General features: G+C 34.8%; 1 protein-coding gene across 1 annotated transcript; it reads left to right on the top strand.

The window, feature by feature from the left end:
* LOC133198366 (attractin-like protein 1) lies at positions 1-25,019 on the top strand. Its single transcript, XM_061334466.1, has 24 exons — positions 1-206; positions 1,887-2,087; positions 2,250-2,378; positions 3,322-3,494; positions 3,733-3,892; positions 4,066-4,159; positions 4,723-4,951; positions 7,608-7,791; positions 7,912-8,066; positions 8,369-8,453; positions 10,427-10,503; positions 11,143-11,292; positions 13,044-13,165; positions 15,603-15,777; positions 17,266-17,466; positions 17,639-17,836; positions 18,259-18,333; positions 21,846-21,911; positions 22,179-22,272; positions 22,848-22,900; positions 23,073-23,167; positions 23,440-23,509; positions 23,701-23,855; positions 24,582-25,019. The coding sequence occupies exons 1-20, from the start codon at positions 1-3 to the stop codon at positions 22,882-22,884; spliced, it is 2,811 nt and encodes a 936-aa protein (XP_061190450.1). The 3' UTR covers positions 22,885-22,900; positions 23,073-23,167; positions 23,440-23,509; positions 23,701-23,855; positions 24,582-25,019.
* Positions 25,020-26,304: the final 1,285 nt, after the last annotated feature.

Here is a 26,304-nt window from a genome sequence, read left to right as displayed (position 1 = left end):
ATGGTTGAGAAAAAGAAACGAAAACTAACTCAGAGCTATTTGTATTTGTGTTTGATTGTGCTAGTTTTAACTGTCCAGACAATATACACAAAAGTGGATACATGTTCGTTGTCTAACTGTGTTGAGGGTAGATGTATGAATGGATCGTGTGTGTGTGACGTAGGCTGGGCGCCACCTGAATGTAAACATTGTACTGGTAGAATCAGGTAATGACTTTTTGTGTAGGTTTGGTCTGTAATACGATTCTTTGGTTTCGTTAGCCTAACTGTTTGCTTTTTTCCCCATTGATTGCACCTCTGAATGCGCTACTGCCAGAAAGGGTCAGGTTCATATTGGCAATAAATTCTTATAATTCAATTTTGGTTGTAACGCGTCATTTGTTTGGATAAAAAAATTCGACTAAAGGGTATAACATGGGTTGCCTGCGTCACAATGACTTACGTCAAAAACGTATCAAACCGCTTGACGTTACATTTAAAGCAATATGAGCTGCAAACAGAATGACAAACGAGGAGACTTTAAATTTCCTTACTTTATGTATTAATATACCGCTAACACCTGCATACTAAAATAGTCCTCAGAGTGATCGGGAGGCCCAGGTTCGAATCAAGTTCGCAGACTTAAGACGTAAACATAGGTAGTGACTGTTCCTTCGCCAAGTGCCCGGCACTAGAAGTGAAAGTCATGGGTCTATGAGACCCTAAAAACAGAGGTTCCGTGTCACGCAGTAGGCGTTGGCATGATAAAGAACCTCACTGCTCAAAGGTCCTGAGTGCCGAGTATAGGTCAAAATTTGAAGCCCTTCGCCATATATGATGACGTCTATATATGAGTGAAAAATTCTCAACGTAAATTAACATACAATTATTCAATCAATCAGATTGCCCCGTCTATCTGATCAGTATATAGGGCTCATGGTAGATGTGACTGGTCAACTGGGGATGCTTACTCTTCTTAGGCATCTGATCCCACCTCTGGTATTTCCAGGGGACCATGTTTTATGCCCTGTTCACTTTGTGTCTTTAAGAATTTTATTATCATTTCATTTTCTTTGACATCTTTTACTTTTTGTTGAATTATTACCAATCGGCTATCTTGTAAACCTGGATTGGATTCCATTATATTTTCATAGTGTTGGTTATTGTTTGGTCCTGAATGCAATTCAAACAGAATTTTTATCCACGCAATTTTTAAAAAAGAAAAGTTGAAAATTGAAATTTCCATGTCATCTACTTGAGATTTTATATAAAAAAGTAGAAAAACTGCAACTTGCAAAAATACATAGTTTAAAACAGCTTGCTAATTAAGCTATTTGGAAGAACTTAAGAAAACTTTAACTAATACAAACTATTTAGCTGAACTGAGCAAGAGTCGGACCTGCCCAAGATGATATAGATGATGGGGAATGGTGAATACTTTTTATCTACCCTGAATAGGTAAATGCTGTGTTACTTAGATTCCTTCCCTTGTTGATTTACTGTAAGAAGACATTCTGGACATACTTACCACATTCTTTACTGGGTTTCCATGTGCTTGTATTTTTACCTTGTGCTCGTTTTGATCTGTTTATAAGATTTCTAAGGTTGATCACTGTTCGCAATTTTCTCCTTTTCACTACTTATGTACTTAGTATTAAAGAATCTGTACCTTATCGAAGTTTCCTAAAATTATGTCATTTTTAATGTTCAGACTTGAGTTGATTGTGACCCAATTTTTGTAGGCTTCAATGCTTTTTGAAGCATCTTCATTCAGAATAACATGTAAGCCAGTTTCACGGTACAATTTTGATTGGTGGTTGGGCTTTCTGGACTGGTTGTCTGATGGGTCCAATTGCTGTTTTTCAGATTGTGATTGTGTTTTATAAAGGATACATTTTTTATTTATAGATTACAAAATACAGATGGGATAATCTCTGATGGTCACGGTAACTACTCTGAGGACAATAAATGTACGTGGTTGGTAGACACGGGGCGTGAGAACACCTCTTTGTGGTTCCAATTCCATCAGTTCTCCACGGAGTGTGGCTGGGACCACCTCTATATCTACGACGGGGACTCTGCCTTCTCTCCCTTACTGGCAGCTTTCAGGTCGTGATTAAACCTCAGAATTCTTTTCCTTTTTATTGCGATAATTTTATTCACAAAATGAGTAAAAAATAAAGCGATCGTGGCTTTTTCGAAAAGAAAAAGGACGCTTGACGTACATGTAACGTTTTTCTTTCATGAATATTCTTTAAATTATCATTATAGTGGTTTAATACATAAAGATTACACGTCCACTACTGAACTACAAGAGATCCGAACCAGTTCTGGCAAGGCTTATCTGTACTTCTACAGCGATGCTGCGTACAACATGTCAGGGTTTAATATTACGTACAGGTAAAAACACTTAGATCTTCCGATGTTCAAAAATGTTCATTACTGTAGTGCATATTTTTATACAAAATCTTGAATTTTTCTATAGAAGACAGGTTGCTCTTTTACAAAAAAATTACGACTAAGACAAAGATTTTCCCATTCCTCAAAAAGTATCTAAGCTGTAGTAGAACACAATAAATCTTATATTTCTATAACATTAGATTACACTGTACAAAAAATTGAGAAAAAAGTAAATATGTTTATTAAACAAAAAAAATTAAGTTTATCAAACAAAAAATTAAAGAGCTGTCAAATTTTTATCTTAAAACATATTGTGAAAAGGGCCATTGATTTAAGACACTTGTTAAGTGTTAGGTTCTCTTTTAAGTTTTTCTTGCACACAGTCGAAGTATTTTTAATCACGAAACGTAATTTTCGCGAAGCACTGACCATGAAATTTCCATATTTGTAGAGGTTACTTCTGCATGAACAGTCACCTAGTCACCATCCACAGACAAAAAATTTATTTACGCGAACTCAACTAGAACTGAATCACCTTTTTTTTTGTTCCATGAAATTGACTGATTGTAAGTTGCTTATCAGTTATTTGGCAGGTATTGGTACTGCAAATTAAAATCGCGTAAATAACGTTCTCGCGTATAAAAAGCGATTTACAATAGCTAAACTTCTTTATGATCTAAATTTAAATGTGTTAATCTTCTCTCCCCTATAAATATGGAAACAAAAACATATTAAATATATGCAATCACATTTCCAAATTATCCTATTGTGAAGTTGTTAATAATTTCCTCTTCAACTGCATTTTCAAGTTTACCATTTCATTGTGTATATTAATACACAACTGTCATTAGTTCTAACGTAAACATGATTTATGTACAAAAACTTGAAATTTCCTTGTCGTTTGATAAATTTGATGAATAATTAAACTCCTTTGCATCACTAGGACTGGTGGTTGCCCTGAGAACTGCTCAGGGCGAGGGAACTGCTCAGGGGACGTCTGTATCTGTTACTCGGGGTACCAAGGGGAGGACTGTAGTGAAATCATCTGTCCCGATAATTGCTCCCTCAATGGGGACTGTCTCAACAATCATTGTCAGTGTCACACGGGATTCACAGGTTCGGGGAGTTATTTACCAAATTCTTTCTAGTCTTTGTTAGTCAGTGATGGAAGGGTAATGAAGAAGTTGCATACTAGAAAGATGCTATATTAATGAATTTCAATTCTATTCTTCGGTGTTCTGTGTTTTATCGTATTTTACTTGGCCATTTCCTTTTTAATTACATATAAATGAACATTCACATGGTTGTATAACATATGAAGCACCTTTCTAAATATGTCCAATTGAATTTCCAGGTGATGACTGTAGCTTGACAGCTGATAAGGCCTCCTGGCGACTTAAGTACTTACAGAATGAGCTCCTAGCCCGTGTGTCTTCTGGAGTTGCAGTAGTTGGGGAGGATATATATTTAGTTGGGGGATACTTTTTCAACAAATCACAAAAATTTCTTGTTAAGTAGGTAGTAGCAAAATCAATTAGATTTATTTACATAAAGCTCATTTTGAAATTTGAAAGTAAAAATGAAAGCAAATACCATCGTCTCTTCAACATTTTAATTAATAATCTATTCATTTTATTAATAATTCCTATAAATTGCACTTTGATTTCATCTGTGAATCTTTTTGCAGGTATAAAACATCATCAAATGATCTAGAATTGGTTAATCCGGTCTCAGTAGAGAGTCCTCCTCCTCGGTATGGACACTCAGTGGTGGCGTATCAGGTAAGTTATTCACAGTTTGGACATTCAAAGTTGACCATCGTATAAAATATGCATTTTATTCAATAACTTTCATCGTGCTTAATTTAATGCAGAAGTATGCCTCTCAACCTACATTGTCTTTTTTGTTTGCAGAATTATAGATACATGTAAATACAATTGTGTAATAAAATATGTAGAATTTTGTTATCTTATTATCTTTGAGTCAAATGCTGACTGACGTTTTTCATACGAATTGTTAGGCCCTTATTTATATACTAAACTGTCTACGGATTTTTCCGTTTTTCCTCGATCATGACAAGGAGCACACGGCGGGTGTGACCGGTCGGCAGGGGATGCTCACTCCTCCATGGCACCTGATACCACCTCTTAATTTTGAGGTCCAAGTTTGCTCTGCTCCAAAATTGTATCGTTTCATTGGACATTTGAGATTGAATACTGTTCGTTATCTTCATATTTCATTATATAGTTTTGCAGATTTCAAAGTTAGTAAAAAGAATTAGTTATTGGTTGCAGAGGAAGATGAAATAAGCCTTTAATATAACGGTCGGAATATACATTTACAGAACAAGTTGTACGTATTTGGAGGAGTGGAAGGGAATGATACGTCTAAAGATCTGTGGATTTTCAATACAACATCACTTACTTGGTCGGTACAGCATTACAACAGTACAGTAACTATACCTATAGGTGTAGCAGGACATACAGCCCATATTGTTAGGGGAGTCATGTATGTTCTCTTTGGTTACAGTCCAATCTATGGCTACCAGAATAGGATCCAGGAATACAATATAGGTAAGAATACCTGTATGCAGGAAGAAAAAAAGAACGGCGAATTTTCTAGCGGTAGAAAAATACCAACTGGGGGGGGGGGGGAAATCTAGTTTAATATTTCTTACAGGAGAGCACATCTGTGTTTTTGGCATTTTGGTTTGTGTCAATGTAAGATGATTGGAAAAAATGAAGAAGATATCACCCAAACTGATCCTGTATTCCTATTTTGGGAGATCACCATAGGGAATTTATTTGTGTGTTGTGTACAAATATGAATCAGATGCGCTAGACCCTACGGTGTCTTGATTGGAATGAAATATGAAGATAACGAACAGTAATCAAGCTCACAATACAAATTGGGCGCAGAACAACCACTGTCCTCTAAAACATCAGAGGTGGGATTATGTGCCATGGAGGAGTAAGCATCTCCTGTCGACAGTTCACACCCACATTGTGTTCCTTTTCATGATCGGGCAGGTGGGAAATTCTGATAATGAAAATGCAGTGTAAAGAATAATGGCTTAATGACTTTTTTATGAAAAACGTTAGTCAACATTCGAAATAACGGTGGCTTTGCTAACTAGGTCATTCTATCGACCATAGAATTTGAGAAATGTTGACTTAAAACGAGGATGTTGATGTCCTTGTATCATCAGCTTATTTGTCAATAGGTTGCCTCGTTTTAGAAATAGCTCCTACGTAGAACATGTCCTTAGTTCATAATATTGAATCAACGTAAAACCGAAAATGAATATTGTTATTTAATAAAATGCTGTCATTATATCTAAATGATGAACTGAAGGCCACAACACTACCAGATATGCCTTTCTTATCCTTCTTTTTGTAAGGCTCATTATTACCATCGCATTTTAAAATTGAATTGTAGCCCGCGTGGCGCAGTGGATAGAGCGTCTGCTCTAGAGTCGCAGACTAAGGAGTTGATCCTTACGTTGCGGGTCGGAATCCCACTGTGGAACGTGGAGACCGGTCCTTCGCATGAGACCGAATAAACCGAGGTCCCGTGTCGCAGAAGGTGCTGGCACGGAAAAGATCCCTCACTGCTCAATGGCCCTGAGTGCCGAGTATAGGTCAAAAATTTGCAGCTCTCCACCGGCAAGTGGTGGCGTCTCCATATGAGTGAAAAATTCTCGAGAGGGACGTTAAACAACAAACAAACAAAAAATCAAATTGAATTGAATTTATGTTGTTTTACGTCCCATTCGAGAATTTTTCACTCATATAGAGACGTCACCATATACAGGTGAGGGGCTTCAAATTTACACATTTACACGGCACTCAGGGCCATTAAGTAGTGGGGGTTCTTTATCGTACCAGTGCCTACCGTGACACGGGGCCTCGGTTTTTAAGGTCCACAACTTTCACTTCAAACTGCCGAGCGCTTGGCGAAGGAACAGTTGCTACCTTTTTTTTTTTATCGACTTAGATCAGTAGCGGCCGTGATTCGAACACATGACCTTCCGATCACGGAGCGAGCGCTCTACCGACTGAGCTACCGTGACGCTTCTCGCATATTAGAGGATTGAATTCTACTAGTAATAAACCAATTATACTTATAGTTTACTTTTTGAGGAGGAGATCCTTCAAAATCAAGTCAGTTTTAGTACAAAATTGAATCTGAATTACCATATGTATAATGGATTCCAAAACTTCATAAAGATTCTTCAAACAAATATACATATCTCGATCTAGCAAATGTTCTATCAAGCTTCTTCCTTCCCTCCTTCCGAAAATACTAATAACACTTATGGAGAAATTTCAGCAATAATGTGAAACAACATGCTTGATTTGTTAACTAAATTTAGATACTAAAATAGTACAAAGAACGCAAAACTTGAATTAAAAAGTTTTGGCAAAATTATCAGCATCAAAACGTATGATTTTTTAACACCATTAATAAAAAAAACTCGGACTTTTTGACATTCAAATGCTTTTTCAATAAGTTAACTTTCAAATTTTTCTTCATTGTCATTGGACGATAAGGGCCAACCAACAACTAAACTGTATGACTAGCGTGATGACTTGAGCTTTTTCATCGTCAACTTTCCTTATTTATGTAGTGATATTCCACTATCACGTGCATATGGTGTGTGTGTCTCCCAACTTGTTTGATACGTAAGAGCATGCTCCGAATACGATCAATTTTTAAACTAAGGCAAGTTACTGACAAATAATTGACGTTATAGGGATTTCAACAACATTGTTTATGTCAGAATTTCGTAAATTTTGTGGTCAAAATAATGATATTATTTGCAAATATAATCTATCACTGGGTTGTAAATATTTTGACTGACAGATTTGACTGACTGTAGGCAAGGACAGCAGTTTGCTGGACTGGTACCTGTAGCTTGTAGGTATTAATTTTATGTAAAGACTCCTGTATTTAAAATGTTACAAATATGACATCTGCTAAGTTTTTTGTACATACGGGCACCTGTTAGCTTGAATTTCTTAACTATAGATAAAGATCTTTCTGGGTGTCTAAGGTCCCGGTTAGCTTGAGAAAACCTTAATGTATTTTAGGCAACATATGTGAGGTACCTGTTAGCACATCTGTGTATGTAGAGTACCTGTTAGTCTATAGTCAGTGGTTAGGGAAACCTAGTCTTGTAGCGTGTTAATTACATCAATTTTCTTTTATTTTTTAAACTATTTACAGCTTATAAGAGGTGGACTTTGTCGCGGACAAGAGGAGCGCTGGTCCAGGGAGGATACGGTCATTCTAGTGTTTACTACCCCGCCCTTGATAAGATCTATATCTACGGAGGATATCATGCCCGCAGTACCTCTAACTATGATCTCACAGATCAACTGTACTCATTTGAACCAGCTACAAGAACCTGGTAAGTTGGGGTTCGGGGGGGAGGGGGGTGACAAGGTGGGTGATTCATTTTGTACATTTCAGTGTTTCAGATGGTATCCCAGTGTGATAACTAATTAGAAACTGTTGTATTTCAAAATAGGATAAAATTACGTCGTAACCAGCTTCCACGGTATCTTCACTCGGCCGTCATTATTGACGGAATGATGATTGTGTTTGGAGGAAACACCCATAACGATACGTCCATCAGCCTCGGAGCCAAGTGTTACTCACCAGATGTTTTACAGTACGACATCAGTAAGTCATGTTACGGAGCAGGGCAAAGAACGATATCATTTTAACATCTGAAGTACATCATTGAACAAATAAAGGAAATTGACTTAAAATCATTCAGTACAGTTGTCGGTTAGTCCTTGTTTATATCTACTTGTATTTTGTTTTTACATTCTGCAAAGTAAAACTGACTCATTCTTTATCTACATGTAATTTTATTTATTTATCAATTAATTGTTAGCACTGTCGATCCTGAACTGGTTGTTCTCCATTTAAATTCGTAAAAGATTTGTAATTGTATGTATATATTAGTTTTTTAACTTCAGGATGTAACAAGTGGTCCCTGCTAAACTCCTCTGTACTAGCGTCACACGGTGCTCGTTATGGTCACTCGGCAGTCACTGTCCAGAGGTGAGTTATAAAAAATAACCAAAAATTAATTCCAGAATCTACATAGTTATCATTACTTTCCATTTCCTGTCAAGGGCAGGAAATGAATCTTTTGGTGTAATGAAATATATGGAGATAATGAACAGTATTCAAGCTCAAAAGTCCATTAAACAATACAAATCAGGAGCAGAGCAAACACGGGCCTCTAACACATCAGAGGTGGGATCAGGTGCCATGGAGGAGGGAGTAAGCATCCCCTGCCGACCGGTCACACCCGCCGTGTGCTCCTTGTCATAATGTCATGCTAATGATAATTCGGAATATACTATATACACATGCAAAAATGGAGACTTCCAACTCAGTTATTAGTGAAGTAGCTGGCTCTTAATTCAATTTGTCTTCTGTCACTATTCTGTTTTTTACTACAAAACAAGAAAATCTGGCACAATGTTTTAGAACCTTTGGCACATTGATATGTATGTGCTAAGTAACAGAGTTCACTAATTATTTTAAAAGATTCAGAGATGTCTAGATGTACTGTATGCTAGTACCATGGACATGTATACTATAAAGTCTAGATGTACTGTATGCTAGTACCATGGACATGTATACTATAAATGGTCATTATAACGTGAACGTATATATTACTTGCAATTTTTATTGCATTACTGCATTTCATACTTAATGAAAATTAACAGGTTTTTAAAATTATTTTCATATTCTTTTTTTTTTAATTATACAACTTATCTTTGCTATGTTACCTAGCTACTCGGTTTATATAATCCCCACAATTCACATGAGAAAAAAAACTGTCAATAAAAAAAAAGAAACAATACTAAATGTTAATACTTACATTCCCCACGATAAATTAAAGTCCAGGATTTTTGATATCATTGACACCTGCTTTTTCAATAAAAATGAACTCGTAAATATACTTACCTTGTCATTGATCATTTGCAAAATTGTTTTGTTAAAAACATTCTGATTGTACACACAAGTACTCTGAAGTTGATATTAAAAAAATGCTTTAGTTTCTGATTGACAATATCTATGTGGTTTTTGGAGACAAGGTCTTCCAACAATGTATTGGAATTCCCATGGGTACCAATTGCGCCCTGTTATTAGCAGACCCATTTTTATATTCATGTGAAGCAGAATTTGTTCAAAACCTTATACGTGAAAAGAAGTAAACACTTGCTGTGGCCTTCAACTCGACATTCAGAGACATCGACAACGTATTGTCAATTAACAATGGTTTTTTCCATTCGTATGTCGATACGATATATCCCGGTCAGCTTGAAATAAAGGATATCACAAAGTCTGACACATCTGTTTCATATTTGGATATTTTACAAGAAAAAGACGTTAATAGTAATCTAACAACCAAGCTTTATGATAAACGTGATGACTTTAACTTTTCAATCGTCAACTTCCCTTACTTATGCAGCAATATACCTTCATCATGTGCATAGGGTTTTATATCTCTCAGTTGATTCGATACGCAAGAGCATGCTCTACGTATGAACAATTTCTAAAACGAGGTAAGTTATTGAGAAACAAGTTGATGAAACAAGAATATCGACTGTCTCGTTTAAAGTCATTATTTCGTAAGTTCTTTGGTCGATACAAGGACCTTGTCAGCAAATACAATTTATCATTAAGTCAAATGCTGACTGAAGTTTTTCATACTAATTGTTAGGTCATTATATTTTTCCGTTATATCTCGATCATGACAGGGAGCACACGGCGGGTGTGACCAGTCGGCAGGGGATGCTCACTCCTCCATGGCACCTGATCCCATCTCTGATGTTTTGGAGATACGTGTTTGCTCTGCTCCAAAATATGTATTGTTAAATGGACTCTTGAGCTTGAATACTGTTCGTTACTAGTATCTCCATATATTTCATTACATGTTAATGTATCTTATTAATGCAATATACTTATTTTAATATTGATTCATGCAAAATTTTATATACAGTATTGTTTGACTGTAGGAATGGTAAAACAGAGATGCTGGTGTTGGGAGGGTTTAGTGGCATAATGGAACCCAATGCTCTCCTCTTATCCCCAGGTAAATATTACATTTACCTCAGTGAAATACTGTAATTAGTGATATTCAATCACAGCATGAAAGGATTTCAAAGTGATATCTGTCACAGTGTGACAGAATATTAGAAGTGCGACAAAACACTCGATTTTCTTTTCCTTGACGATGAATGTGGTAAAAAGTACTCCTTGGCCTGTTATAAGATAGAATAAGTAAAATAAACCATCCTGACAGAGACTAAAACTGCCAAAGTTTCTCCAAATATGTTATTGAAATCAAATATTTACAATTTTTTTCAATCGTCTCAACCGCTCGTCTATGACGTCACAGCCTATGACACTGTGTTACGGAAAGACAGAGGCAAAGGGAAAATGAAAGAAAATAGAGTAAACTGAAAATTCAATACTTCATAGTTGGATATGGACTCTTAAAAATATTTTTTTTTAAAATTCTGTCCCACTCGTGAAATGAATTCCATACCCTACTATAAAACATTGAATATCCCCTATTCATAATGACAGCATTAATACCAAAACAGAAATAAAAGCAGGAAAAATGCACTTTTATCTATTTAAGGAAAAAAAAATGGTAAAAAAGACATTCGATTGAAAGTGCTTCTAGAATTCTTATTAAGGAAGGTTTCCGTGTACTTCTTTTCTGCAGGGAATTGCTCTTATTACACGTCTAAAGAGGACTGTTTGAGGTTCGTACAGGAAAGGTCATGTGTGTGGACAGGGGGGCGATGTCTGTCCTTGTCTGACCTTGATCCCAGTATGGTTGGAGCTGAGGAGAAGCAGTGTGATCACACCGAAGGTAGGTTTGAACATATTTTATTGTATATGTAACAGGGTTTTCTTATGGTGTTAAAGAAGAACTCCTGCGTCTAAGGTTCGATCATTTTATTTTGTCATGTTGAATAAATACATCAATAAAGCCCTGAAAATATCAATAACAAATAATAAGTATTTAGAAAACAAACAAACATATTACATTTATAATGATATTCATGAATTTAGGCATGAATTACTTTATAATAATCGATCATAAAAGTATTACACATTATACTGAGCATTGAAATAAATACATGGAAAAAGTAAGAGTTATTTCCCTTACATCAACGTATTGAAAACGAGAATATAAATCGAACAGAACTATTACAATAAAATGAATAGTTCACAAATCTATTTACAATAATATATACATAATAAATAGAAAATAATAGCAGGTATACCTGATTGTGGATCAAGGCTCAAACAATGGGCCACCCGATAAAAATAACGGGTCTTGATATATAGACTCCTATTAAACAATAATTATATTCTATATACACTTCTGCATAATTGATATTTTATTTACATACTCAAAGAATTTATACTTTAAGCTTCATTTAATAATGATAAAGTTGAACTCAGTATATCTTCACAAAATTACATTAAAAATCAAAGACGATGAATTATTGGAAAGTATAGAATAAGAATTAGTATAGATAAAAGAAATAGAAGTCAACTTACAGTCTCTGTCCTGAGGTCTCGTCTCAAAATCAAGTATAATAATAATAATGACCACAATATGTATATGTATATCTTTCTCAATGGCCTCTCGATGTCAAAGTGATCAAACAAAGAGATCGGCGGGAAAACGTCCCTAACCAATCGCAAGCTTGGTTATTAAAACTGACCAATAACATTATATACCCTCAGGATAAGTAAGAACTTCTAGAACATAAGTAAAGATTAAAACCAAATGAAGTTGTAGTATTTTATTAATTTTATTAACGGTGAGCGCAAAACTCCGTGAAAACGAAATGCTGCGCGATGCTAAAAATAAAATATATACACGTGAATATTAAGTCACTGAACTATATAATATAATATTCACTTAATAAAATAAATTAAAATATCACTCTATCACTTATAAATAATATATAAATGGTTTGAACACAAGTTCTAACAACTTACGAGGTTCTCACCATAAATGGCTACAACTGTCAAGGTCTATATAATAATTAATTGAATCTGCCAGAATCTCTTATAAATTTTTGTACAGATTGAAAAATATATTTATTGATTTCAACATTTTGTGTCTCATCTCCCCACAGAAGTAGGTGACAATCAATAATATTCAATTTAGTGTTTGGTAGGTCCCCCCCACACCTTCACTTAAAACAATTCAAGTGCTGGATAACTCCACAAACATTACAGAATAATTATTCAATACAGATTTTGAAAATCTTTTGATTGATAGAGAAGATGGTGTTGAGGTCTGTCCTAATTCTTTTGAAATGATATATCATTAGTGGTATAGTTTTATTTTGCGACTCCTCTGTTAAACAGAGTGAATACTTGGAAAAGGTAATGAACAAGCTGAGTAACACTTATCGTAGTTTCATTTTCAAGTTTTATTATGGTGCATTGTCTTACATGTATGTCCTGCACCAATTTAAAGGTTATAATTTCAAGGATAAAATATTTCAATAATAAAATTGCGTCGACCATGATTTAGAAGGTCTGCTTTGCGTGTAAAGCTTTAGATAATTATTCAGTCAATCAACTTGTATTTTGTAGGTGGTGATAAGCAATGCGGTACCTTCACGACGTGCCCCACCTGCCTGTCCACGGCCTTCAACTGTGTGTGGTGTCTCGATAAATGTACCGCGGCTGACAAATGTACTAGCACCAATCAAATGGTACGAAATTTATGCACTTATAAATTTTCTTTATATTTGTTATAAATACATGTAGTCATTCAAAAAAGTTATGTAATTCCTCTACCAAGCCTCTATCTTTACTCCATAAAAATATTTTCTGCTATAAAGGAGAATCGTTAGACGTACTGGGCTACAGCATATTCAAGAAGTGTGTAAATCAGATGTGTATTCTCAAAAACTCCAAAGAACTTTAAGAAAACTTAAAATCATCAAAGTTTTCAGAAGTCAATAACATCATTGAAACGTATGACTTTTCAACACTTTATATTACAATTCCTCACGATAAATTAAAAACTAGGCTTTTTGATATCATAGACAAATGCTTCTGCAATAAAATTGTACACGGACATTTTTCGTATCAAGTGATTGGTCATCAATAAAATTACCTTGTTAAAAATCACTATAGTTCTATACAAAGATAATCTGAAGTTGACATTAAAAGGATGCTGGAGTTCCCCATTGACATTTCATGAGTCTTCGGAGACCTGGCCCCAAGACCATAAACTGAGAACAGAACTTAAGTCAAAATTTTAAACCAATATAACTTTTGAAATAATTTTGATAATGAAACAAAATTTTTATTATATATTGGAATTTAAATGTTATGTAAAATTGCAAATTTTTAAGCAAATACATTAAATAAAACTCAAGATATTAAAAATCAAAATTTTGACTTAAGTCTATTCTCAGTTTATGGTCTTGGGGCCAGGTCTACTAATAAACTGTTCTAATTTTTATAGGCACTAATTGTGGTCCTTTATCAGTCGACCCGTGTTTACATTCCTATGTAGCAGAATTTATTTTAAAAATTTCTGCATAAGAAAAAGAAAATACTCACTGTGGCCTTCAACTGGACATTCAGATAATTATACCGACGACGTTTAATGACAAACAAGATGACTTTTACTTTACCATCGTCAACGTTCCTTATTTATGTAGTAATAGTACGATCAAAATATTTAAACCGAGGCAGGTATTTGAACAACCTCTTTCAAAGTCAGCATTTCGTAAATTCTATTATTGTTATAATGACCTTTTTGGCAAATGTAACCTATCATTGTGTCGTATTGTAGCTGACGTGTTTTATACGAATGGAAGCAGATTACGTACCACAGTCCACAATTGCAAAAAGTTTTAATGTTGCACCATTTCTCACCTATAAATAGATACTAACAGCATGGTTCAACAAATAATCATCAAATATTAGTATATAGTAGACCATGCATGATATTTTCAGCACAAGATCGCTTCATTGGTTTGTTTAATCTTCATCAAAATTCCACAATGATCTCGTCTACAGCATTAGCTTTGCCTGAACTGTACAGAATATCAAAAAGACTGTTTGCAATTGACTACAAGGTGCCGTAATAAGAGCCATAGGACTTATTCATGCCATTGTTGTGACCCAACAACACCGCAAATATCGAAATCAAAGGTCTCATAATACATGTAGCACGGTATGGCCACAGCAACACCACTGAACATTTTGGCTTGGCTTTAGCAAAAATGTTTATTACAAAGTCTGATACATGTAGAAGAGTCAGAGTGCATAAGCTTTGTAATGAACGTTTTACAGAAAACTGCCACCCGGAGGTTGATGAATTTGGTGGTGGTCGTGTAATGATCAATGGAAAACGATAGTAAATACAAGCAGAGCTGATTTGGTTCATTGTTCATTCTAAGGACTTTGGCGGCAAAATAGTGCTCTAAGGATATCCTACCTGTACATGTCTTTCCAATAATGCAGATTCTTGAGCCGTATTTAAATCTGACATAAGAAAACCACATACGACTCGTTTGACAAGCCCATTCTTACAAAACCCACAGCATCCTCTTCTGCCTAAGCCATCTAAATCACAGATTTAAACCATCGAGAATGCATTGATCAAAATGGATAGGTATGTCCGCCAAAGACAACTGCATCCTTAGACTCTGCAACAGCTGACCCAAGCTCTACATGTAGAGTGGAATAGCATTCCAATATAGTTTTAATACACTCATTTGCGTCCATTGGGATGGCGTTTTAGGCTATCATTGGTGCCGGGGAGAGGGGTCATACCCGATATTGTTTTTTAATGACCTTGAATTGTCTGTGTAAAACCAAACTTCTAGAGTAATTATGATATCAAATTGTAGACATATTATTTAACACATTTCTTTATTATCAATACATCATTCTACTAAGTAATCTTAATGTTCAATGTGTAACTAAAATTTTACAATGTATTTATTTTTGAACAGTATACTAGTATTATGATGACAATTATGTCCCCTGGGTTCATTAAGATAAACCTTACAGTCTTATAAACATGAACAAAGAGTTTAGATACGTGCAATTTGTTGCTGTAAATTTGAGCTTGATAATTTTTGTTGCTTTATTTTGATTTTAAGTCTGTTTATATTTTTGTTTGTTTAGCATCCTGAGTTTGCCGGTGATCTCTCACAGTGCTCCAGTCAGGGGGAACAACCCTGCTCTGAACAACACAGATGTCAGGGGTGTAACTCCTTCCCTGACTGTCAGTGGAGGTCTGATGGATGTAAACCTGTCTCCCAGGAAAAAGACAACAACAAAAATGAGAAAAATGTCACTGGTTAGTATTGAAGCGTTAAATTTTTACCTGTGTAATATATATGCAGAGGCATATGGACTGGCTTGTTATCTACTGTATTTTATTTCATTGTCTTTTATAGCTTAGTAGTTTAGCCATTAGTTTGGCCATTGTAAACTTTATTAGTCTTTGTAAACTTTTGAAAATATTTATGAAACTTGGAAAGACTTCTCATTATCAAAAGTTTTCCCCAATAATTAATATTGCTCACAGATTTAGTCATCACAGTTGGTAATTTTCAAATACATAGGTAATTTTTACCCTGAACATGCAAGGGTGACCCCATTTTTGACCCTTTTCCTCCTAGTTGTAGGTCTTTATCATCGTATACTTGCTAATATCCTGTAACTGTTTGTGAATGTACGCCATGTTAAATAAGAACAACTTAAGATTGCTGGACTGTATTTAGTGCAGACATAGTTTTATCAGGGTTGGATGTGTAATGTGTAATTGACATAAAATGGCAAACCAAGAAGTCTGCATAATTTATCCTCACAGATTGAACAGAAATTGTGATTGTTGCTGCATTCCATAAAAGATGCTCTTGTTAAGTTTTTCAGCCATATGAAGTCGCTTTACATGCTTTAAAGATTTTTAAACATTTGACTAACACTGAGAAAGTAGAATGACCCAGGTCAGTGTAAAGCCACAAAAAGTAGTCCAAAGTTTTACATGGGGATAAATAAAAAAAAATATTAGACAAGTCTTAAAAATAACTTGGGTACAGTGTCTGAACATTATGAAAGCATCTGTATGTGACGTAAATTTAAATTTCTTCAATTCTGAGTAAGAGCTAAGTGTTATCATTACAATCAAACACACTTCTCTTGTATATGCATCTCACCGATTTCTTGCTTTTGTAATATTTTTTTTTTACTTTCTCTTTTCTTTGGTTTTTTTGCTTTTGATATTGTCTTTTTCTGCATGATTTTTGGGAATAATTATTTTGTGGTGTTAGTCATTAGGAAAACTAGAAATTATCTTTTAAATTAGTAAAAAGAAAAAAAGGGGGGCGGAGTCTTCAACATAAAGTCAGTGAACACAGTGTTACTCCTCAGAGGGATTTTACGAGATCCCATTCAGGTGTTTTTAGTTCAACTCAACTGATTTTTAGATCACGTCCACTCGCATTCATCGCTGTCCCTCTAAACACAGCAGTGTGTGTTCTCTCTTCCACAACTGTGTGGCATGTGTACAGTCCAAAACCTGCAAGTGGAATCAGACTGTTAAAGAATGTCAGAAACGCTCACATGCAATTGGGACTCACTGTAAGATTTGGTAGATGTTTCAGTTTGAAGGGGGTGATAAATCTGTTTTAAGGGAGATAATTCTATAAGTAGGAAGATGAGTCTACTGTGAGTAGTTTCCAGGAATCATTATTGTCCCTTTGCTCACTTGATATTAAACGCTAATTTTATGAACTGTCATAAGCTTCTTCATTTACCTTGAATTTTTTTTCTGTTGACTCAGATACATTTAATAACTTTGATGACCCTGAAAAGACTCAGTGTCCTACACCTTGCTACATGAACAAGACATGTGAGACCTGTACGTCACAAAAATGTATGTGGTGCAGTAACCAACAGAAATGTGTGGAAACCAACGCCTATGTGGCCACATTTATATACGGCCAGTGTATGGAATGGACCACAGACAAATCTAAATGTCCAGGTAACTTTCGTGAAGTCAAACATAGTGATTAAAATTCAATCATTCATTTTTATGTTTAGTTTGAAGAATCACGTTTTCTGAGCAATGAAATTTTTGGAAATGTTGAATACATGTATTATTAATGCCACTTCAAAATAATATGTCATGTAAGAACTTAAATTTCTCTCTGTAGCAACTCGCTGCTCTGATCTTCACTCTTGTAAGGATTGTCAATCTAACCCTTTGTGTGGGTGGTGTAACGATCCCAGCAACACAGGGATTGGTCGATGTATGGAGGGTGGAGCCTCAGGACCTGTCAATCAAACTGATCACCAGCTCACTGACCTTAGCAAATGTCCAGCCAATCAATGGTTTTTTATCAACTGTCCAGGTTAGAAGATGACAGGAATAATTAGAATCTTTCATTCATTGTTAATTCCGTAACTGTAGATTCCTAATTTTACACGAGTACTTAATACCTTGAAATGACTCGAAGATGTCAAAGCAGGAAAATATGGATTCACAAATACTATTTTGATCGAGGTATTTTACATGTATCTTAGCAATATAAGAATAAAAGCAAGTAATTTTATTTGGCAAGTGGTGCTTCTCATGAAATTATGTGATAATAAATTCTTTGCTTATATTTAGGAATCTATGGTATTAAGGTGACCTAAATGCACTGTACTTCAACATGTAAAAAAGGAAATAATTTGCATTGAATTTTCAAAGATAACATACATGTATTGTGTAATAATTGATTGTAAAATTATTTGTCAGGAAAATCATTTTTAAAATCATGTTTTATTGTAGATTGTCAGTGTAATGGACACAGCACGTGTCTGAATGTGACGGGAGTGTGTGACAGTTGCCAGAACATGACGGAGGGTAAGAAACTGATAGTGTCTGTCTGCCCCATTAATTACTGAATACAATAATACTGACAGTGTCTGGGCCAATAATTACCGAGTACAATAATACTAATTGTGTCTTCACCAATAATTACCGAGTACAATAAAACTTATCTCGTCTGCGCCAATAATTACCGAGTACAATAATATTGATAGTGTCTTCACCAATAATTAACGAGTACAATATAATACTGAGCGTGTCTGGTCCAGTTAAACGGGCACTGAATACAATATAACCGATAGTATCTGCTCCAATAATAACCAGGGTTCTCCACATTTGAAAATTTAACCATGGAGGAAGCTGCGCGAAAGGGAAATATGATCGAAAGCTTGAACGCGTGTTAGACTCTCTAAGCTTCATAACAATGATTGATTTCACAAAACGTAACCACAGTGACTGCAAAACAAGAAGATGAAATACACCCCCCCCCCCCTTTAAAGAAATTTAAAAAAAAAGAAAGAAAAGAAAAGAAATGAAAATAAAACAATAAAAAAGATAATGTATCTTAATTTACAAAAGTACCAAATGTACCAAAATTGGACCAAAACTGTAGGATCGTTTTAAAAGAATTTCATATTTTTTAAAAATTTTAATACATGTATATAGTAAACATTGCAACAAAGTTAGTCGAATTTTATTCAGAAGCTAATATGCAGTACTGATCTTGCCTGTCGCATGAAAAGTTTTATTTAAAAAGGACAAAAACTGATGAAGACTCAGTAGTATTTTGAAAAAAAAAAATTACAGACACACAAACGAACACACGAACGAACCCCGACATCTATTGCGTGAGCTTTTAACTGCATGGTCTTTGAAAGCTTACTGATGGTATAAGATAACCAGGGGCAGAAATTTGAAATAACTGTAACATTGCTTTCTCTGTTCTTTCTAAAAGTTTTTCTACACTGCGTTTTTCGCTGATTTTCTTCCTCCATGTGATGTGCCCAACTGCTAAAAATAGCGCCACGCGACGTTTCATAAAAACGGGAGATAACTCTAAAACTTGGATTTGGTGATAGGCGTTCGTGTCCATTTAATCAGAAAAATAATAAAATTGTTACAAACGGAGCAAGAGGTATTAATTAAATACAACGGATAGAAAAATTCTTTTTGGCCACAGAAACTTGATTCGAATGCTTGTCGATTATTAGACATCGTTACGTTACTGCGCGCTGTGTTATCTTTTGTAAATTTGTTATTACATACAGTGAACACGTTGAAGTTCCCCGAAATTACATGTGTACAGAAAAATTAATTCTAAAGATATTGACATCAACTGATTGACTCAATTGTCACGCTTCACGGTATTCGCCGATCAACGACCGTGTTTGTTTAGCACGTACAGTCCGCTTTCTCTCAAGGTGCATGCCAGCCGTAGTATAAACACAATTAACAACTCAGGTCATTAAAAATTAAGTGTCAGTACTGAAATTCAATAAAATTTAATCATGGCGGCCGCCGATTTTAACCATGGCGCAGCTCGTTTAACCATGGCGCACATAAACTTAACCATGGCGGGCCGCCATGGTAAAACCCCTTGTGGAGAACCCTGAATAACTGAATACATTAAAACAGATAGTGTCTGTTTCAGCTATTACTGAATACAATAAAACTGAAAGTGTCTGTTTTAGCTATTACTGAATACGGTGAAATGTATGGAGATAACGAACAGTATTCAAGCTCAAAGATCCATTAAACAATACAAATTTTGGAGCAGAGCAGAGCAAACACGGACCTCTAAAACATCAGAGGTGGGATCAGGTGCCATGGAGGAGTGAGCATCCCCTGCCGACCGGTCACACCCGACGTGTGCTCCTTGTCATGATCGGGTAATAACGGAAAAATCCGTCGACAATTCAGTGTGTAAATAATGGCCTAACAATTATTATGAAAAACGTCAGTTAGCATTTGACTTAATGATAAATTGTATTTGCTGACAAGGACATGGAACTTACGAAATGATGACTTTAAACGAGACTGTTGATATTCTTGTTTTATCAACTTGTTTGTCAATAACTTACCTCATTTTAGAAATTGTTTAAACGTAGAACATGCTCTTGCGTATCGAATCAACTGAGAGATATAAACCCCGTATGCAGGTGATGAAGGTGTATTGCTGCATAAGTAAGGGAAATTGACGATGGAAAAGTTAAAGTCATAACGTTTAACATAAAGCTTGATTATTAGTTTGCCATTGACGTTTTTTCTAGTAAAATATCAAATATGAAACAGATGTGTCATAGTCTGCGATATCTTTTATTTCAAGCTCTTCTTATATCGTATCGACAGAAGAATGGAAAAAACTATTGTTAATTGACGATACGTTGTCGATATATCTAAATGTCGAGTTGAAGGCCACAGCAAGTGTTTTCTTCTTTTCACGTATAAGGTTTTGAACAAATTCTGCTTCATATAAATACAAAAATAGGTCTGCTAATAAGGGCGCGCAATTGGTACCCAAGGGAATTCCAATAGATTGTTGGAAGACCAGGTCCAGGGATCATGAAACATCTTAGGCTTAAGTCAAAATCTTTATGTTGTACTAAATTTTTGTAGAAGCCATGCAGAACAAAATCAAAATATTTTTCAATTTTCCTTTACACAAGTATTGTTATCTGCAAATTTAGAGATAAATTCAATATTTAATGAACATTTTATAGGGGGTTGAAAATTTGACTTAAGTCTAAGTCTGTTTCATGATCCTGGGCCTAGTCTCCAAAAACAACATAGATATTGTCAGTCAGAAACTCAAGCATCTTTTTAATATCCACAGTGTCTACTCCAGCAATTACTGAATACAGTAATAACGAGAGTGACTGGTCAAGTAAATACTGAATACAATAAAAATGACAATATCTGCTCCAGCAGATATTACTGAATATGATATTGACAGTGTCTGCTCCAGGAATTGCTGAATTCAATAATACTGATAGTGTCTGCTCGGGAGCAGAGTAAACACGAACCTCTAAATCATCAGAAGTGGGATCAGGTGCCATGGAGGAGTAAGCATTCCCACCGACCGGTCACACTCGCGTGTGCTCCTTGTTATGATAGGGAAAACGGAAAAATTCGTAGACAATTCAATGTGTAAATAATATAATGACCTAACGATCAGTATGAAAAACGTCAGTCAGCATTCGACTTAATGACAGGTTCTATTTGCTGACAAGGTCATTGTATCGACCATAGAACTTGCGAAATGATGATTTAAATGAGACTGTTGATATTCTTGTTTCATCAACATGTTTGTCAATGGCTTGCCTCAATTTAGCATGCTCTTGCGTATCGAATCAACTGGGAGACGTAAACCCCTTCTGCAGGTAAAAAAGGTACATCGCTACCTAAATAAGGGAAGTTGACGATAGAAAGGTTGAAGTCATCACCTTTATCATAAAGTTTAGTTGTTAGGTAACCATTAACATCTTTTTCAAGATTTCATTGGAATCTAGCAAAAGCAAAAATAAAATTTTATAGTTATTTACTTTCAGGGAAGTCATGTGAGAGATGTATTGATGGTTACTATGGTGATACCAGTAATGGTGGGAGTTGTTCTGGTGAGTGATGAAAATAAAAAATAAATAGACTTCGACAATAGACATTGTTTAAAAATTCCGCCTGAAAGAGTTCATTACAAAGAAAATTGCGCAACAAACAAATGGAAGATAACATGATTTTACAAAACACGGAATTACGAAAATTCAAAATATATTTGGTAACCTGAAACCAGTAGTTAAAAATAGAAATTTTGTTAAAATAAATCTACATATAAAATTCTTAAGCATTATAAACTGTATTAATAATCGTAGGCGTTTTATGTTTAGTATGTCAGTGTAATGGACAGGCAGACTATTGTGATCAGAAGAATCGTGCGTGTCACTGTAGAACAAGGGGAGTCATTGGAGATCAATGTGAAAAGTAAGTCTATGTCACTGTAGAACAAGGGGAGTCATTGGAGATCAGTGTGAAAAGTAAGTCTATGTCACTGTAGAACAACGGGAGTCATTGGAGATCAATGTGAAAAGTAAGTCTATGTCAGTGTAGTGCTAGGGGAGTCATTGGAGATCAATGTGAAAAGTAAGTGTACGTCACTGTAGAACAACGGGAGTCATTGGAGATCAATGTGAAAAGTAAGTTTACGTCACTGTAGAACAACGGGAGTCATTGGAGATCAATGTGAAAAGGGGGTCTATGGGTTAAGTATAAAATTAAGAAAGTCAAACCATAATCTAAATGCAAAGGTCATGAAAATATTAGAATGTATCGACGAAAGTAAAATATATCAGTGAAGACAAATATTTAAACAATAAAATGCTTTCTTTGGTTGTTAGTATAGGAATGAATGCTGCAGCTATTCTGCAATAGCTGCAAAATTAATTCTCAAACTAACAAAGAAGGACATTTTATTGTTTATTTTTAAACAATAATCCAGTAGATAGTATCCAGTGGATGTAAAATATATACAGTTTTACATCATTTTGATGTTTTTTCAGGTGTGATGAACCCCATAAATATTTTGGAAATCCATAAACAGGAACATGTCATTGTGAGTAGTTTAAGATAACATTGCAGCTGTGTAAGATTTCTAAATTTTTCATAATACATGATTTACATTTTCATTATAATGGATAATAATCCTACTTGATGCATGATTTTGATTTTAAAAAAATCCATAATAATAGATGATATTTTGCTTGATACATGATATGGATTTCCAGATAACTTGATAGCGGACTATCAGTACACCTTTAATCTTTCCAAACCAGAGGATAGGCCATACACCCAGATCAACTTCATGAGCAACCCATACTTCGTAAGGCTATAACTGCTGATATAAATTTGAATTCTACTTTTATGTTGAAATAAATTGACCGACCCTCTTTTGACTCAATTACGCTGTTAAGTTGTTAAGTCAATTAAGTTGTCTGTCTTGAGCTTCAGCTTGGGCTTAAGAAGTAATGAGGCATATAAATAGTTAAATTCTTTGAAGAATGCGTTGCAGTGTTGGAGATAAAACTGTGTATATTACAAAAATATAGCTATGGTATTGATTAAAACCAATAATGCACATGATTTCTCTTATAGAGTCAGCGTGATGTGGACTTTGCTCTAAAATGCTCGGATATAGCCTACTTCTATGTAACAATGAAAAAAAGTAAGGGTTTAAAATTTTTTAAAAATCAGATGATGGTCATCGCAATTCTTCTCTGTTGATTTATATTTAAATGATATTTCTCATATGAAATGTACAGCTAGTTTGATTAGCTGATAACCATACTGATATAACTCTAACTAGTTTTTCATTATTGTAAAACCTTTGCTTTAGTTTTTGTTGCCTTTTTCTAGAATCTACGGGTGACAGGGAGATAATGATTGTCAAACAACGTCCATGCCATTACTTTCGGGCAAGGTTTTACCACTGGGAATATTTCTTTGGACCCAAGGAAAACACAACATTCTTCGTATATGTTTATGAGTTTAAATCTCCGTTCTGGCTACGGGTATGCCAGAGGCCTACATTTGAATTACTCTCTATTGTTGGAACTCTTTTGAAATAAAAAAATATGACCATCTGTAAATAATTACATGAGTTAAACTATTACCCAAACTCTTTAATCATTCAAATGTAAGGAAAACAAGGTTTCATTTGCAATTATATATTAGTGTACTTCTTTTAGACAAAGGAGTTACTTTTCGGTACTATTGTATTCTGTGAAGATGCAAACAAAACAGTTTTACATACTTTCAGGGTATTTAGAGATATTTAGTGTTCTATATATACTTTCTTTTCTCATACCAAGATAAAAATATCAAAAATGAACAATAAAAATGGAAATCCAGAGATTCCAAGGAAAATGTATTTATAGCTATAAGACTCAATTAAAAAAAAATGATAACTCAAAATGTTTTCAAAATATTCTTTTCTAAAAATACTTTTTGAATTCGTAAAATATGGCAAAATTTATTGTTTCATTGGAATTACATTACTGGAACATTAAGGTGGTACAGCCTTGTTATTAATTAAACTCTGCCTACTTTTCCTGCTATTTATAGAAGACTAGAATTTCTGCAAGGAGAGTAATTCAAAAATGCCCCATTACATGTTTAACAGAATGTAAATACTAAATATTTCATTCAATTTTACAGACCTAGTACATTGTTCACAGTTTATAAAATTGTGTCCGCATTAACTAATGATTGACACAGAAAAAAATTCTTTTTTTCAGGTATCTTTTTCACGGGTTCCCATCTTTAGTTGGGGAATATCATCGACAGCAGGAAGTATCTCCTCTATTGGCATCGGATTCCTTTCCTTCATTTGTTTGAGCACATTGCATTACTTCAGCAAAATGTTTCTTTAGACTTTAAAAATATCAAAGCCATGACCAAAATTGTATTTCATAATCAGAAACACATGTCATATTAATGAAGAGCAGAAAATCTCTATTTTTGGCAGTATAAATGGTCAAAAGACAATTTGAACCTCTTGGTCGCTGTGTTAAGACATTAAACCTAATGTTGAATCTTTTAAGCCTTGACGTAATCACTGCACAATGACTTTGAATTGATTGTTACGGCTTCATTTTCTATGTGAGAAGTGTAGTCAGCAGTCATATACATGTCTATGCATCCGGTAAAGAAATAAAGTTAAGCATTTGTTTTCATTCTGCATTTTAACAATATGAATAAAAATAGATTACTGTACAACTATAAATTCCTAAGAAAAGATTTTTCAGCTTTTAGAGCTTTTTTCACTAAAATACATCAACTATTGCTTCCAAACTTTTTAATTACAAGAAAACTTTGCAAAACCTGGATATTGAGCATGAAATGTACATAGTGAAATATGTGGAGATAACGAACAGTATTCGAGCTCAAAAGTCCATTAAACAATACAAATTTTGGAGCAGTGCAAACACGGACCTCTAAAACATAGGAGGTGGGATCAGGTGCCATGGAAGAGTGAGCATCCCCTGCCGACCGGTCACACTCGCCGTGTGCTCCTTGTCATGATCGGAAATAACGGAAAAATCCGTCGACGATTCAGTGTGTAAATTATGTCCTAACAATTAGTATGAAAAACGTCAGTCAGCAATTGACTTAATGATAAACTGTATTTGCTGACAAGGTCTGAAACATAATAATATATCGTATTCATGTTCTTCTTCACTCTGCAACTATAGTCCTGCTGAACATGTTATTACTGTTGACGTAAATATGTAGTTAATAATGAGGATCTTAAATCACTAATTTTAAAAGGGCCAAAATTTAGGGAACCTCGATCTTTCAACTGGCGTCATACTTTCATAAATACTGTGAATTCTCTGGAAGATTACGCCAGGTGATGGGCCAGACATGAAAAAGATGACCTTGACACTTTGTCAGAATGGATCAAATGTATCAGATGTATGTTAAAATCACGCATTAAGCGATCGACGGGCAATATGAAAACCATCTATAGTACTGTATTCAATAATTCAGAAGTGAAAAAAAGAATTGGAAAGACTACACGAGCAGTATGTACTGGTCCCAGGTGACAAAGAAGGTAACAACATTGTCTTTGTTTGTAAGGCTCATTGTATTATAGAGGAAATGGGATTTAATTCTACAAGTGGTAATCCAATTTATGCCCATAGTCCCCTTTCTAAGGAGGAAATTCTTCAAAATCATATGTCAGTTTGAATATTTTAATATTCCCAACAATGAAAATGAATTTGAATTACCACATTTAAATTGGATTCCGAAACGTCATTAAAATCCTTACAACAAAGATAAATATTGGGTTCCAGTAAATGTTCTATTAAGCCTCTTTCTTTACTCCGGATGCATACTTTTTCTGCCATTTACAGCGGAATTCCTGCAAGGAGAGTAATTCAAGACTGGTCCATTATGTGTTTAACAGAACGTAAAATACTAAATAGTACATTCAATTTTACAGATCTAGTACAT

Source organism: Saccostrea echinata, unplaced genomic scaffold (assembly GCF_033153115.1).
Source record: "Saccostrea echinata isolate AGI-Se365-2 ecotype Australia unplaced genomic scaffold, CSIRO_AGI_Sech_v1 ptg000001l, whole genome shotgun sequence".
Lineage (NCBI taxonomy): Eukaryota > Metazoa > Mollusca > Bivalvia > Ostreida > Ostreidae > Saccostrea > Saccostrea echinata.
This window is presented reverse-complemented; position numbering and strand designations above follow the sequence as displayed.